At 39.9% G+C, this 16,664-nt stretch overlaps 1 protein-coding gene across 1 annotated transcript in view; it reads right to left on the bottom strand.

Annotated features, from left to right (window-relative positions):
- Positions 1–16,664, bottom strand: part of CACHD1 (cache domain containing 1) — a 178,338-nt gene that overhangs the window by 28,550 nt on the left and 133,124 nt on the right. Inside the window, exons 10-15 of the mRNA XM_061633316.1 lie at positions 14,940–15,089; positions 13,352–13,475; positions 10,226–10,343; positions 4,662–4,830; positions 1,366–1,508; positions 457–638 (exon numbers count right to left, since the gene is read on the bottom strand). Of these exons, the coding sequence (XP_061489300.1) occupies positions 457–638; positions 1,366–1,508; positions 4,662–4,830; positions 10,226–10,343; positions 13,352–13,475; positions 14,940–15,089 (886 nt within the window). The remainder of the gene's footprint in view (positions 1–456; positions 639–1,365; positions 1,509–4,661; positions 4,831–10,225; positions 10,344–13,351; positions 13,476–14,939; positions 15,090–16,664) is intronic.

Below are 16,664 nucleotides of genomic sequence, written 5' to 3'. Positions count from 1 at the left end.
TTAATAGACTACTGTTAAACTAGCATAATCTTATGTGATATTACAGCATAGGAAATCTTCAGAACCAGGAAAACTGCTGCATGCAACAGTGTGTCAAGATTGCCACAAGAATCTAAAACTCATAATGAGAACCACATGAGGTAAGTTCTGAAAGGATTTTACAAGGAACGTGGATTTTAGTAACCATATGTAGATGTTTTTGTTATTCATTGCTGTACAGAAGGGTAAGAACCAGAAGCTATCTTTGAAAAAGCAAGCATCCAATACAATTTCCATCACCAATTTAAAATATTAAATACATCAATGCATACTATTTCACTAGGAAATATCTGCCTGTTTAGTCAGTGAAGGCTTTCTATAAATCCTACACAAAATATTCTCTCTCATGCAAAATTATCAACCTAGAAGGTTTTCTTAAACCTTTCATAATGAGTATAATGGGATCCTAAAACTCACCATTGTCTCCTAGTGGGATCAAATGCTTTGTCCATGAGGGAACCAGGATAAATTCTGAGCACCCCATTGGGCGTTGCTATGTAACGGCGGACAATGTAACTGTTCAAGCTACTCATTTCCATTTGTGTCATCCATTCATCTGTGACGTGACTGGTAGCCATTACTTCATTTCTGACAGAGAACTGCAAAACAAAGACAGACCTAGCAGGGTTCCTTTAAGACTTGTCTGAAAAGATAATAAGCTGCTTGCAGGGTTTCCTAAAGACTCATCAGAGATAATCTAAACCCAATTACTTGTTTAAAATCTTCTCACACCAGATGGACCCAGCAAATTTCAAGAAATAAAAAACAAACAAAATAGAAACCTTTATACTAATGAAATGCTGTTGCTATTTTTGTACTTTATGTTTTACTTTCGGTAGATCTAAATATTGTCCTCACTTTTGTATATGCTATTGTTCACACTCGTGATCTGATAAACTTTTCTATTGTTTATTTTACTTGGAGACTCTTAAACTGTTACACAGCATAATCTTAATCACTATTTTTGGAAATCTAATTCATAATCCAACTAGCTGAGAATTTTTGTTTTTGTTTTTTTGATGAGTTAACATTGTTCTTTCTAGCCTTGCCAAGAAACAGTCTTACTCCACATGTGCAAAGTTAATTCATTCCTTGTGCTGCTAAGTATGAAGTACCCCTGGCACTGAGAAAAGTGCAAAAACTGTAACCAAACCAGCTATTTCACCTAGCAAAAAACCAAGGGACACAGCCAAAGACTCATCAGAGATAATCTAAATTGCTTCTTGAAAATCTGAAGCCAGAACATTTCAAGGAATGTCTCAGCAAGACTATCATGATAACAAGGAAGATAAAGGGACAAAATTAAGAACATTTAAAATGACATACTTTCAGGCCAGGGTTGGCAATGAGGCGTGTATTGTCACTAAGATATGCCGTGTAATGCTCCACCATCCTCTTAGTCTCAGGCTGGCTCAGATGCTCGTAAGGAGAAGAGAAACTACCAGCAGACAGCATTACTGTAGGGCTTTCTGGAAAGACAACATATGTATAAATATCAGAAAATATTACCTGAACCCAGCCATATGAAAACTCAGTGGTCTTGTTGCTACAAGAAGCATAATGAAGCAACCCGACAATGAAAATATGAGAACAATGTATGCCCTGGCCTAAAACAAGTTTCTCAAACATCAGTGTTGATGTGTATGTGGCCACCAGGGGGTACTGTTGCAACAACAGTATATCACTGAACCATTGTTTTCTTCCCCTTCCTCATTTGTAAGGAAAGAGGAGCCTGGAACGTAGGATAGAAACACCTGTTATGCTGAAGGATGCCACTTCAGAATGGAAATTTTAGTACCTAGGAGAGAGACAGAGGGGTCTTAGTGTCCTGCGGCCTTGTTGGCATTAAGGGGTGCACGAAAAGGTGAGACGGACTTTAGCTAATGTTTCAGGGTACCCAGTAGACAACCTGTTTCAACTTGCGGCATGGTCAGCCCACACACACTTCCTGAAGTATCCACTCATGGCAAGCTGGTGTATCTAAAGGGCAGGCAGGTTTCTCAGACTACCTGCCAAGTCGGCATAGGCCACATTAAAACTGTAATGGGCATAGGCTGGAAAGAGTTGCAGAAAGAGGTCCTCAGGCGCTTGACAATGTTATTTTTCAGTGTATACTTTGGAGTTAATATGATAGAAAATAAAAGCAAAACTGTTGAGAACATTTCTTCTACATCCATTAAAGCATTTTGTAGACCTTCCCAAATAAACAACAATAATCATGAAGAAAAAACTATCTTCACTAATTGTTTTTAAACAATCATTTTAAATATGCAATTTATTTATTTATTATTAATTACACTTTGATACCGCCCCATAGCCGAAGCTCTCTGGGCGGTTTACAACATAAAAGCAATATACCATCACAATTAGTACAATTGATAGTAAAAGAAAACGAATATGTCACATTTTAAATAAACATAACTGAACAATAAATTGCAGCAATATGCATATCTTCAAAAACAAAATATAACAATTATAAAAATATCTAGACAAAAATAAAAGAAAACCATACATCACATAAAACATAAACCAAACAATAAATCTCAAACAATATACATTTCATCAAAAAAAGAACAAAAAAGAATAAAGAGTAACAATTGTAAAATATGTCTAATAACAGTTATAAAATATGTCTCAAACAAAGTTCTCTGCTGTCCTGTTGTAGTCAGTGGTATGTAGTAGTATGTAGTAAGTAGCTGACTAGACTGCCTACTTTAACTTGTAAAGGTCTAGTCTGCAAGAAAGAAGCCATTTTTCAGAGAGAACTGCATGGTAGAAGCTTTATGAGTCTTTAAAGGGAGCATATTCATTTTTGTAGGGGGCAACATGTAATAAAGCGAAAAGCTGTTTGCACAAGGAATTGAATCTGAATAGAAATGTCAAAATACATTGTGAAAAATATTTTGTATAAAAATAATTGTTTATTCTTTCTGTAAGTTCATTTTTCTACAGCAGAGAAAATTTGTACAATGAATGTGACCGATTTTAACACGCAAAAATGTTCAGGTTTTAAAAGTAAGTAAGAAAAGGATGTTCAACTGAATTCAGAAGTTTTCTATGTTTTTTATAGTGTCTAAACTCACCAATTAAAACTATTTCAAAGTATATTCTCTCCAGAGTTCTAACTTCTGGCTTCTTTCAGAGGGATTGATGGTATTAAATATTTATAGCTGGGAATAAAATCTGCATAATTCCAAAGTCAACAGGATACAGCATGACTGGCAAGAACTTCAATGTTTTCATGTTATTGCTAATGATTTATTTGACAGTCAGGAGAATCAAGCTCAGCTTTGAAAAGTATAACAACTACTCATACCCAACCTTTCTGATGAAATGTAAATTATGCAGCTACCTGATTTTGGTATACTTATTTCACAAGGTGGGCTTTTTTTTTTTAATGAAGCTGACAATCTCAAGACACGTCACTCAGTAGCATCCAACTATGGTGCTGTCTGGCTCATTACATAGGAGAATATGGAGAACAGCTGAAAGAAAACAGTACACTGCAGTAGCAGAAAGGGCAGACAGGCAGACATTTGCTCTATCATTATGCATTAAGAGTACCAAAGACTATGATGGACTGAGACAGGCAACTCGACTGAAAACAGAGGCTATCAGGGACTTGCCAAATAGTGGAACTGGAAAGGTGAAACAGTTAGGAACATAGGAAGCTGTCTTATACCAAATCAGACTACTGAGTTACACTGACTGGCAGCAACTATGCAAGGTTGCAGGCAGGGTAGATGCTAGAGAATGAATCTGAGCCCTTTGACATATGCTCTACCACTGGGGCTACACTTGCTCTGCACTAGAGTCTTTTTTGTTTGGCATCACTTTTGATACTATGAAAAAGAACCTTTTTTGTGTCCTTCCAAACTGCCACCCTGAATATTTGGTTTATTTTTCATCCAGTCACTGGACATTGAGCAGGAAGTGAAAAGGTCCCCAAAGGCTGCCTTTCAGGATCCATGACTGCAGCATCTCAGCTAATCCACAGGGTACTTGCAGGGAAGCTCATGATATTTGGGAACTGTGCAATCTCAGTTTGTCTGGCCAAGCTTAAGGAAGCTTTATTAGCCAGACTGAGCATGGAAAAGCTCCTTTTAAATACTATCTATATGCTTCTCCCAGCCCATGTGACTGGTTAACAGTCCTGTACAAAGTGACATGGGTTAGTTGAGGTCTCAGACTATGTAAGAGGAAGTCAGCCTAAGATTTAGGTTAGATGGGTAGGGGAACAGCCCAAAGCTTGATCAAAGGAGGTCAGCGATTGAGACCTTTGTCCTCAAGGCCCTGGAGTTTCCCTGAGCTGTGCCCTGTGGGTGTGCTAAGGAACTGCAAAATTCCTTGGAGTTTTAATAATCATCCTTTGGTGGCTTTTGCTGGGATTGGTGTCCAGGACTTGAACAAACAGCAAAGAACCACTGTCTTTTCTTTCATTGAACATACAATCTCCAAAGCAAAAATAGTTACACAAAAAAATCAGCTTAACTCTATCTAATGATTGGGTAAATGTCAAAAAGAGTTATCCTGACTAATTGGGATTCGCATAACTTAGCATAACTATTTCAGCTAACAGCGATGGATTGGTGAATGGATGGATTTCAGAAAAAAAGCTTTACCTAAGGTTGCCAGTTGTTTGAAATGCAGACAAGCATTAGGCTGACCCAAGAGATCTAGTCGATGATAAAGTAGCTTGCTACTGGGTACTGTGTTGAGATTTTTAAGTTGTCTAACAGGTATTTCTGGCTGTATCACAACAATACACAAAATGAAGGACGTATCTTGAACCTATACAAAGAACAATCACAAGTTAATAAGGAAAGCATTCCTGTTAAAATGAAAAGGCAGATTTGACTGTTTGGGGTTGTTTTCTTTAATTCTCTATAATTAAAAAAAACTGAAAAGATACATCATTAGAATACACATAGAAATCTTAATATCTGGTACATCTTGGGACATGTGTGGATGGTGATTAATAAATAAGACCACCACCACCACCAATAATATTTTGGATCAGGTCTCCTAAATATGTAACTATTGGGCTATGCAAAATAAATTATTTAAGTAAGTTGCTCAACTTGTAAAAGTTTTCATGTTTTTTTAAAAAACAGAATGGCTGTGAGAACAACTATTGAACAGTTCAACAGTTTAGTGACGTGAACTACTGTGGGAAAACTACACAGGAGCCCTGTGTTCACAAAGATAGTCCCAAGAATTCACTCAGCTGCAACAGTTCAGTAATAGGTCAGAATATCTGCTCCAAAAGATAGTTCTGTACACTCTATATGAGAGTATAATCCATCTTTTCTCTGCTCCTCATAGTGAAGGCTGACAAGTTGTCAGAACAGCTCTGTGCTGCAATATGGAGAAAGTACAAGATATAAAAACATGAAATAAATATTACTCCTATTGTCTTAACTATTTAGTATCTTGTTGTTTGATTCAGTGCAAAATGTTTTCAGGGTTGCAGCTGCTTCACATCATATTTGTAAGATCATATCTGGATAGATTATTTTGCTGATTTTGCACATTTTCTAAAGATTACCATGCCAATAAATCCTAGGAAAAGTAGCAACTAAGCTGCAAGATAGTCCAAGTAACATAATGACTTCTTAATATAAAGTGTGGGGAACCTTTGGCCCTCCAGATGTTGCAGAACAACAACCTCAACAGCCCTAGCAAGCACGGCCAACGGCCAGGGATGATGGGAGTTGTGGTTCTGCAACATCTGGAGGGCAAAAGGTTCCCCACACCTGCAATACAGCAAAAGAATATCCAGGAGCACTCATATACTCATCTGCTAGATCAGTGTTCTTGAATCTTGTGTCCCCAAATGTTGGATTACAACTCCCATCATTCCCAGCCATCTTAGCCAATGGTCAGGGATGGTGGGAATTGTAGTCTAACAACATCTGGGGGCCCAAGGTTGAAGAACACATGTAGACAATGATACACATAACTTTTTACATTTGTCAGAGCAAAATTTCCAGACTGTAAGCTTAAACATGCTTACTAGGAAGTAACCCCAGTGAACACAGTAACAGTAAATCATGGTTTGTCTAGCTTAACTGTTGTTTGATGCAGAGGCACCTATATGCATTGCTGGACACTGAAGAAAACCTGGTTGCCAATGTGATTGTGTTGCATGACATCTGCAAGGTGAGGGGCAACTTTCTCCTGGAGAAATACCCCAGCCTCCTTCACATGCTGAGTGACAAGAAGGATGTGTTGCCTGCACCAGATGTTGTCTCACCTGGTGAACCCTTTAGTTTGAAGCAGACAACCTTCCAACAGACACAGACCATCATAAGCATTATATTGTAGCACTATAGGCCAATTCATTTGGGACTATTACCTCCACACACCCATGACCTAGAGATAGTTCCTGTACACACATGCTAAAAAGCCACTCTAATTATCCATTTCATGCACAACTGTTTTTGACACAACTTTTCATGACCCTGCTAGAATGTGACCAACTATGTTTTGATGTGATAGAGATGCGGTTGTCTGAGGATACAAACAGGTCCATGGAAAAAGTTCATTTTACAGAGTTTACAGCTGTGGAATTGTGTGCTAATTTGCAGGCTAGAGGTTCTTTCTGGAGGCAGAATTGGGATAAGAGGTATCTGGCCTTACTGGGCGATCAGTAAAGTTGGGGGAGGGAGAATTTTCCTTGGAGTTGGTGCTGGACAGTGGTCCAGTGGAGATGTTTCACATATCTCATCACCTCTGACCAGCTATAACCTTTCTATGCTACTAGCTATGGATCTGCTAGCAAATTTCATAAAAGGCCATGGGACTGCAGGCAGTAGAGGGTTCTTCAAGAGGGTGAGGAGGAATGGATTAAGAAAGAATGGCCAGAAAGGCATATGGGAAAGTAGGTTAGTTTCACTTTCCCAAAATCCTGGCTTGTTGTTAGGTATAAACCAGAGGTCATGTTTCAAAACATAACCTATGGTTTAAAGTTGGCTTGCTTTGAAACTGACAAGTGTTTATTTTAAACCACAATGTGGGAAAGTGAAACCAACAAAGTCTTTCTACTGCTCTGATAGTGCCAGCCCTATCATTAGGCAGACCCTTGCCCTTCTTGGCTTATTAAAGCTTGCCGAAGGGGTTTGACTGAGTGGACCCAAGGTGGGGTCACTATGGGAGGGAGTGGTTCCAGCTGCCCTGAAAGAGGTTGTGATCCGACCGCTCCTGAAAAAGCCCACCCTGGACCCATTGGTTTGTGACAACTACTGCTCCTTCACAAATACCCCCTTTTTAGGGAAGGTGATCGAGAGGGTTGTGGCGCAGCAATTGCAAGTACTTTTGAATGAAACAGATTATCCTGACCCATCCCAGTCTGGGTTCAGGCCTGGTTATGGGACTTAATCGGCTTTCGTCACCCTGATGGATGACCTCTACCAGCAGAAGAACAGGGGGCGTGAGACCCTGTTATTGTTACATGATCTCTTGGCGGTTTTTGATACCATTGTCCATGGTATCCTTCTGGGCCGACTTGCTGAGATGGGTATTGGAGGCACTGTTTCACAGTGGTTCCGATCCTATCTCCAGGGTCGTTTTCAGAGAATAGCACTGGGTGATTGTCTTTCGGCCCCCTGGCAGTTGTGCTGTGAGGTGCCGCAGGGTACCATCTTGTCCCCAATGCTGTTTCACATCTATATGAAGCCCTTGGGAGCAGTCATCAGGAGATTTGGGGCAACATGTCAGCAGTACACTGACAATACCCAGCTCTATTTCTCTGTAACATCTGAATCGGGAGAGGCTGTGCAAGCCCTGGACTGCTGCCTGGACTCAGTGGTGGGCTGGATGAGGGTCAATAAACTGACTCTGAATTCTAGCAAGATGGAGGCACTGTGGGTTGGTGGTTCCCGAGTTCAGACAATTGGTCAGTTGCCTGCTTTGGATGGGATTTTACTCCCTCTGGAAGAGCAGGTCCGTAGTCTGGGTGCGCTCCTGGATCCATCTTTGTTGCTAGAGACCCAGGTGACCTCAATGGCTAGGAGTGCCTTTTACCAGCTTCAGCTAGTAAGACAGCTGTGGCCATTTCTGGACTAGGATAGCCTGACCACTGTTGTCCATGCACTGCTAACCTCCAGGCTGGATTACTGTAATGTGCTCTTTGTGTGGTTGCCCTTGAGGTTGGTTTGGAAGCTGCAGCTGGTGCAAAATGAGGCGGTAAGACTGCTCACTGGGGCACATGTCACTCCGTTGCTGAATGAATTGCACTGGCTACCTATTAGCTACCAGTCTAAGTTCAAGGTGTTGGTTTTGGTATACAAAGCCCTATACAGCTTGAGATCAGGATACCCAAAAGACCATCTTACCCCTTATATACCTAGTGAGGGCCCCCTGTAGATACCATCTTATCAGGAGGTCCGTATCGCACAACATAGGAAGTGAACCTTTAGTGTAGTAGCACCTACCCTTTGGAATTCCCTCCCCTTAAATATTAGACAGGTGCCATTTCTGTTATCTTTTTGGTGCTTACTGAAGACCCTCCTCTTTCAAAAAGGCTTTTAAGTAGAGAACTTATCCCAGTCTGTGTTGGAATTACTTTTTAATGCATTTTTAAAGCTTTTTTAAAAAAGACATTTTTAAAGCTTTTTTTAAAAAGATGTTTTGTTTTAATATATTTTAAAGTTGTTTTTATGATGTTTTAGATTGTTTTTAGTGCTTTTATTTGCCGCCTTGGGCTCCTACTGGGAGGAAGGGTGGAATATCAAATAAATAAATAAATAAATAATAGAGTAAAGTGGCTGCCACAGGCAGCTGATTTTGGGATTCATGAAAGAGCAGCAAATTGTTAGTTATTCAATTTATTTTTATTTTAGTTTTGCTTCCAGAGAGAGGCACTTGAAGTATGTTCTGTTTCAGGTGCCAAAATATTGATAGCCTTTGATACTACAGATCTTGATTTGGAAGACAGGCACCATTTGCTACTCAACCTCAGGCAGCAAAATGTCTTGGGTCAGTCCTGAGGGGGAAGTATGTGAGCCTGAGGCTTTGCTCAGGCTTGTTCCAGCTCTTGCACATAATACTAAACAAAGGTTTAGTGTTATGTGTAAATGCAGACATAGGTTACAATCCAGTAGACTAGTATAATAACAATTCTTTGGTCTTATTTGTATACTGTTATTTCATTAAAAAAACACCCATCAAAGCAGGTTTACAACCAAAACAAACCCCCAAACAGTAAAAACCATAATAATACAGTAAAAACAAAGGTCAACTATTGTAAAAAGACAACTTAATTGCCTGCATATGCCTGGCAGAACAGAAAGGTTTTCAGCAGACGTTTAAAGGTTAACATAGAAGGTGTTTGCTGAAATAAATAAATAAATGGTAACATGTCCATTGGAATCCAAACCACACCTGCAAATGGACAACTTCAAAAATGCTCACTCTCAGCAAGCTGAGCTTATGAAGAAACAATAGACTACACTTTAACCTTTGTTCATCTGTAGGCGTGACTTTACCTGTTCCACACCAGATGTCACATATGACATCAGATGTGGAACAAGTTGGTGTGGTTTAGGAAAAACATCCTCGTGAGTCAAATTAAGACCCCTGCCAGGCCTAATTAAACATGCCATCACTGTTCTATATAATCCAGTATTCTAAAAAGTCTTTTATATATGAAGAATTTTTTTTCTTCATAGTTGGAAGGAATTAGGAACACTGGGTTCCATAATACTGTTTTGCCGCAGCACTAACGCCCATGCCCACAAGTTAGAAAATGAGAAGTATTTACATATATGTCTTCTCTCAAATCATAACAGATCTGGGCTTGGCATTTTCATATCTAAGGGTCAACTGAAATATTCAAAACTGTGTGCGGTACAATCTTATAATGTAACTATGCCACCTATCATAAGACATTTCATCACAGCAGTGTACTGTGCCAATTTCAGAAAGTTGGAAGGAAACTTCACTCTTAAACAGGCACATACATAAATCCTTTCAGTGTTATTATTTACATAGTGCTTACCAATTTACCAGGGATAGAACCTTCAACCTTGAGAACCTCTAAACTTATACGCTGATACTCTATGGCCCAGAGGCCAGACTCCAAATTCTTGGAATTATTAAGAAAAGAGTACCTGTTCTTTTGTAATTAAAATTCTCCTTCAGCTGCACTACATTAGCATACCTTAAAGCAAGCTCTGTCACTTACCATTTTCCAGGCATAACTCACATTGTAGGCATCTTTCCCAATTTCACGCAGTTTGTTTACATGCCAAGACAGTGAGGAGTTCACCGGGACCGTAATAAGCTGACTGCCTAGAGGGAGGCTGAGTTGGCAACAAACAATATCCATCACTTATTAAGCAGGGGAAAAACCTTCAGTGTTTCTGTTTACTTTAAAATGAGATTGCTTAAGAAAGGGCTGTATGGAATTTGTTCTTAATTAAAGTGAAAGTGGAGGGCTTTGCTACATCGTATTTACCAGTTTGTAGTCAAACCCATCCAATGTTGCTGGTTGTGGTCTTACAACTCTGATCAGACAGACTGGTTACAGATAAGAGATTTCAGTCATAGTATCAGCAGCAGCATGAGATCACCAAAGGCACTGGTTGTGTATAGCAGCAGAGGTACAATTAGCTACTTGTCTGCTCAGCAGGGAAAATAACAATACTTCCTGTCAACTGGAGAATGAATATTTGCTACGACCAGAAACAGCACCATGCAACACCTCCCAGTCCAAATTAAGACCAAAGCATCCCTCTCTGTGCATCAACGCACATGGCTAATGTCATGAACCCTGAAGGATGGGAGTTTTCCTTCACCCCAGCCACTCTCAATATCTAGAAAGGCTGTGGTGATAGCATTGCATTAATTTCCCTAGCTATAAAGAATGTTGGGATCGTATTTTGCTGCATCTCCCAGGCTTAAAGTTCCAGGGGAGACATTTGTAGCAGCAGTCTACAAGGGCCCAGAAAGGATGGTGCACTGGTACTGACAGAAAGGCAGAAAGAATGGTATCCTGGTACTTGGAAAAAGTCATTAAGAAGAAGCAAGAGAAAACCAAACATTGGGTAGCTAATGTATAAACCCTATTTGCAAAATATTTTAACCCTATTTGCAAGGGTGCATAAATTGCCCAGCCCTCTACAGTCGATGTGTTTTGATATCCTAGCATTTTTTTTTCAAAGTAATTGATCGTCTCTATCTCTGTTGTAAATCATGTGGTTCCTTTATCAGTCTATGTGGCAGAACACAGAACCAAAGGTGCAGGATGACATACAGCAATAAAAAATAGTTGATTTCTTTGTTTATGTGTTTGCAGCCTCAAGTCTATGTTATTTTATAAGTAAACAAACAAACAAAAATTAAGAAGGATAACATTTATGCATGTATTTTAGAGTCAAAGCTTCATCAGGACAAGCTTCTAACATCTTCAGAACTGTTTCAAGATACCCAAAACTTAGTGCCTAAAGATCAGGGATCTAATACATCTCCTGCAGGAGGGGCTGTTCCATGCAACCATGGTAAGGAATTACAAGGATCTAAGAGGAAGAGCCTTTAAAGACAACCTTAAGAGGCATACGGCCTCATTTTGTAATACGTTTCTGAGGTAAATAGGTTTCCAGGCCATGAATTGCTTTAAAGGCCAAACAAGCAGCTTTCTGGCCCCCCAAATTATCAGCTGCCAGTGCAATTGGTGCAGGACTGGTGATACCTTTTCTTGCCTACATACACCAAAGTAGGCTGTGGCATGCAGCACTATCTGTGAATTCTAGTTCATCTTCCAAGAGCAGCATTACAAGACTCAATTGCCAAGGTTATGAAAGCATGCCTAGCTGCTGTGTGATCCTGGAACTGTTCACAGGGTAGGGTGCAGTTTAGTGGTAGAGCATCTGCTTTGCATGCAGAAGGTTCCAGGTTCAATCCCTGGGATCTGCAGGTAACATCTCCCTTATGAAACCTTGGAGAGTTGTTGTCAGTCAGAGTAGACAATGCTCAGCTAGATGGAACTATGGTCTGCCTCAGTTAAAGGTAGTTTCCTATATTCCTGACAATTATTATCCGAACACCGTATTTATCAATCATTTGTATTATTTTTTCTAAAACAATTTAAAAATCTCCTAGAGCACTTTTTTAAAACCTGTGTAAATATATATTTGCTCTGTTTTTTTTTTTTATAAAAGCAAAAGGAAAAAAAAAGATCCCAGGCCACTGAACACTACTCTTATTCTCTAAACTATAAATGCACGGTAAGGAAGCCTACCTTAACCTTACAGGGGTGGTGTGGAGATCATAGTTTACTAGACCACTTCGAAGATGAACAATCAATATGGAGGCCAATCATTTAACACAGAGATTGGAATTGTGACAATTTGACCATTGTCAAATATGAGTGGTATATCAAAGAAAATACACTAAAGATAATGTAAACGAAGATAACTTGGTAGTCCAGGTTTAAAGGTTAATTGCTAGCGCCAGACTTGAAAATATATGAGCAGCAATAATCTGGAGAAGCTAAAGAAGCCTGAAAATCTGACATAATTAGTATTGTGAGACATCAGTAGCAGAGCCTAATGCTCACAAGTGTCTCTTTCTGCATCATATCTTGTCCCACGGAACAGATTTTAAGCTATTTTTTCCAGCGTCTCTTTCTGTTTTTTTTTGTATATCCACAAGTAAAGCCAAGGAACTGTGAAGAAAGATGACAGATAGTAGCTCCTTCTATATGGTCCTGATGTCACTAGTGATGTTTCCTCACTAAATTCAATAGTCTTATATCATGCCTTTTATGGCTATGGTGAAATCAGTGTTTTGACTCTTGGCATCTCAGCACTAAAGACAGTTTAAACTGGGCCAAGTTCAGAGGGAAAAGTCTGTAAAAATATTAATGACAGAATGGGGTTAGGATTGATGGCCACATTGATTTAAGAGTCAAGATTTCATGATTAGGTATTCAACTCTGCGAGACATGTTCCTAGGCAAAATGGAAGAAAGTAATATTATGTTCTGGGCAATCCAACGTTCTCCTGAGTAAGCCTTCCTGAAATGTAGGGAAACTACTCATGTGCTGTTCCCATTAATTTCAATGGCACTTTTGCAGTAAGAGAATGGATTGTATCCCTAATCTAAACTATGTTAACTGAAATTATTGGCATGATTCAAAAGCATGAGAATTTCCTATTGGATGTATGGAGAATTTGCTCATTAAAAAAACAGTAAGACTAACACATGAATCGTAACTGCTAAATAGTATCCATTAAATACAATGACACTTCCTGTGAATATTAAGCATGCATACAGCAAGTTTGTATGAAGCATTAACTCAAAGTCTTACCTAAGGATGTTCTGTCGAACTAGTTCAAATTTTGGAATATTCTCATAATGTATTATATCTGTGTGAAGCGGTGGTTCAGAAAGCAAGTAGGGTCTGGTAAGGGAAGGGTGCATAAGGGTATAACCTAAAAATGAAAAAGGGTGTTGGCATATACGTTGTTTATCATCTACAGCACACATCATATATTTGAAGGATATAATAATTTCCATGTTAAGGTTAATATGTACCACTATGCAATTATAAAATCTTCACATAATATTAAATAAATTTTAAAAAAGCAACCCAAAATTTTGAAGTGCCAATAGGTAATTTATGGGCATACAAAAACTAAATTAAGATTATATGATTCAGAATAACACAGATCTGATTATTGGCACAGCAATCCTAATTACAGGATTAGAATCAGGATCCTGTTAAATATTATTAAATTTTGTGCCTACTGAAGACCTTCCTGTTTCAACAAGCCTTTTAAATAAAAACCTTTATCCCAGTCTGCATCTGTTTTGGAACTGTTTTGAAGATGTTTTTGTTGTTTTATTGCTTGTTTGCCACTTGAGCTCCTTTGGGAGGAAGGACAGAATATAAATTTAATAAATAATATAGAAAGCCAGTGTAAGTTACTCCATTCCAAACTCTGTTCAGGAGGTATATGGAGGAATTTTAATTACATTGCGCTTTTTGCCTGGCTTAAGTTCCACTGGGTTGCTAGGTCATGTGACCAAGCTGACAAGGGTTTGGAATAGGTGTACGTCTCTCTTTGCCTCTCCCACCCCTTTATTGATTGATTGATTGATTGTTTGTTTGTTTGATTGATTGATTGGATTTATTAGTCGCCCATCTGGGAGGATGTCCAACCACTCTGGGCGACGTACAATCAGAAGTATAAAATTACAATGAACAATAGACATAAAGACATTAATACATTAAAATCACCACCAATAACTGCAGAGCCCACAGAACCTAATTTTAAGTTGTTCTGAGTTTATGGCTAACTTTAACTTATTTAAACTGTATACCTGTTGTACCTTGCTTGGAAAAGGCAGGATATATTTAAATACATAGAAGTATTGAGAAAATCCATTTGAAATCCACTTTACCCATCCCATCTTGAGCGGCTCAGAGACAAAGATTTGATGAACTTCTTCTGGTTCTTACCCTGGTAGACACTGTTCGGGTTGCTGACAGTGGGGATGCTTTTGGGCTCTCCAGCAGAGCTCTCCTCATCAGAGAAGGTGCTGGAGGGGCAATCCAGCGTCTCTGCCTTGTCCACAGCCTGCCTGATGCGCTGAGGGATGTCATGGTGCTCTGTGCTGCCTTCAAAGTGAGCCACTGTGAAAGGGGGGTTGTTCTCACCATATCTGCAGCTTACTTCAAATGGATCGACCCAAATGGTAATTTGGGAATTTATGCTGTCGTAAATTACGCTGATTCATTTTTGGCTCAGCCAGGGTAAATGAGGGTAAATGACTGAGTCCCAGCTCAGCTGGGAAAGCCCAAGATCCACCAAATCTAAACTTTCTCATTACAGTAAATCTTGAGTTTGGATTGGGTTGTAAAACAGGAAGTATTTTGAGTGCCTTGAAATTACCTTTATTATCTGTTAGAAATGTGTAGGAAGCCAAAGAATCTTGGTAATAAGTAACATCTTCCAAAATGTAGGCCAGGTTAACATCTACTCCAACAATTCCTAGTAGCAAGTTTCCAAAATAACAAGGTTTGCTTACAGTCATTATCAGACCTGTTAACAATGAGAAAAAGCATACATATAGTTAGCAATAGGGAACATTCTAGCACCCATGCATGGGGACAGAAAAGCAATTTGAGGCCTACCCCACTTTATGCAGTGGAACTTACTTTCAAAAAGTCATCCATAGGATTGCAGTCTTAATTACTTGGGCGGGAGGAGGCACTTTTAGAGGAAGGTGTGGGATCCAAATAATAACAACCACCACCATAACAACAAAAATTTAAATGGCCACTTCCATTAGCCATTGCATCAAACACTCCAGATTAGTTTCCAAATCACTACAGTAGGGCTCCGCTTCCTGGCACCCTGCTTTTCGGCGTTCCGTTAATATGGCGCCAGCGGGGCAATCAGCTGGAAGGGGGGCTGGAGCTCCCTGCACTCCAGATGATCACGCTGGAGGAGGGGAAGATCAGCTGTAGCGTGCTCCAGCTGATCTTCTCCTCTTCTGGCACAATCAGACTGCCCCGCTTGAGCTGATAGCACCGGAGGAGGGGAAGATCATCTGTAGCGTGCTACAACTGATCTTATCCTCCTCAGCGGTGGCCAGACTCCCTCACTCCAGCTGATCGCGCTGGAGGAGGGAAAGATCAGCTGTAGCATGCTACAGTTGATCTTCTCCTCTTCTGGCACAATCAGACTCCCGTTGGAGCTGATCGTGCCCAAGGAGGGGAAGATCTGATCTTCTCCTCCTCTGCTCCGATCAGCGGGTTAGGTTCCAGACCCCTGCGCTATAGCTGATCTGCTTTTCGGTGGTTTTCACTTTCCGGCAGGGGTCTGGAACCTAACCTGCCATATGAGTGGAGCCCTACTGTACATTAATAATACTGTGAAGATAGCATAGTGGTACCATGAGAACCTATGCTGTTAACATAAACAGGCAGTTGTATCGGGCTTGGTGGAATGAGGGACACCGAGAAGACATTCTAAAGTAATACATATTTATATATGACCATCTCTATGGGTGGTATTCATTGTTAGTCCTACTCAGAGTAGACCCACTGAAGTTAATAGAAGTGACTAACTTAGATTCATTAATTTCAGTAGGTTTACTCTGAGTAGGACTTAGATGAATACAACCTTGTGAGTGGCGCTCTTCAACATATGGGAGGGCAGGTGCCAGATGAGGACCTTGCAACCTACGATTTGGTACAGGGAAAACAAGAGAGAAACAGGTAAGCCCCAAACATATATGCAGTTGTTTGTTTCACATGCTGAGCTTAGTTACAGGGTGAGTTACAGCAGGGCATGAGCACCAGGGCAAGATTGTGGCAAGGTTTCATAAAAAAAGGTGGGCTTTGAGGGGGGATTTGGAGGAATTAAGAGAGGTGGCCTTGCACAGGTGGTCTGGGAGGCAAGTCCAAGCATGGAGGGCAGCAAGGGAGAAAGGACATAGTCTTTTGGATGGGGAAGGGAAATCTCAATTAATAATATGATTTCAGTCAGTCAGTTACAATAGCATATAACTGTATATGAATAACTAATTGTTCTGAAGCAGGGAAAACGTTTTTTCTCATGTTTAGATGCTGCCTGCAGATCCTATCTTAGGGGAGGCATTTGTTCATGTGT

This window comes from Rhineura floridana, chromosome 6 (genome assembly GCF_030035675.1).
Source record: "Rhineura floridana isolate rRhiFlo1 chromosome 6, rRhiFlo1.hap2, whole genome shotgun sequence".
Taxonomy (NCBI): Eukaryota; Metazoa; Chordata; class Lepidosauria; order Squamata; family Rhineuridae; genus Rhineura; species Rhineura floridana.
This window is presented reverse-complemented; position numbering and strand designations above follow the sequence as displayed.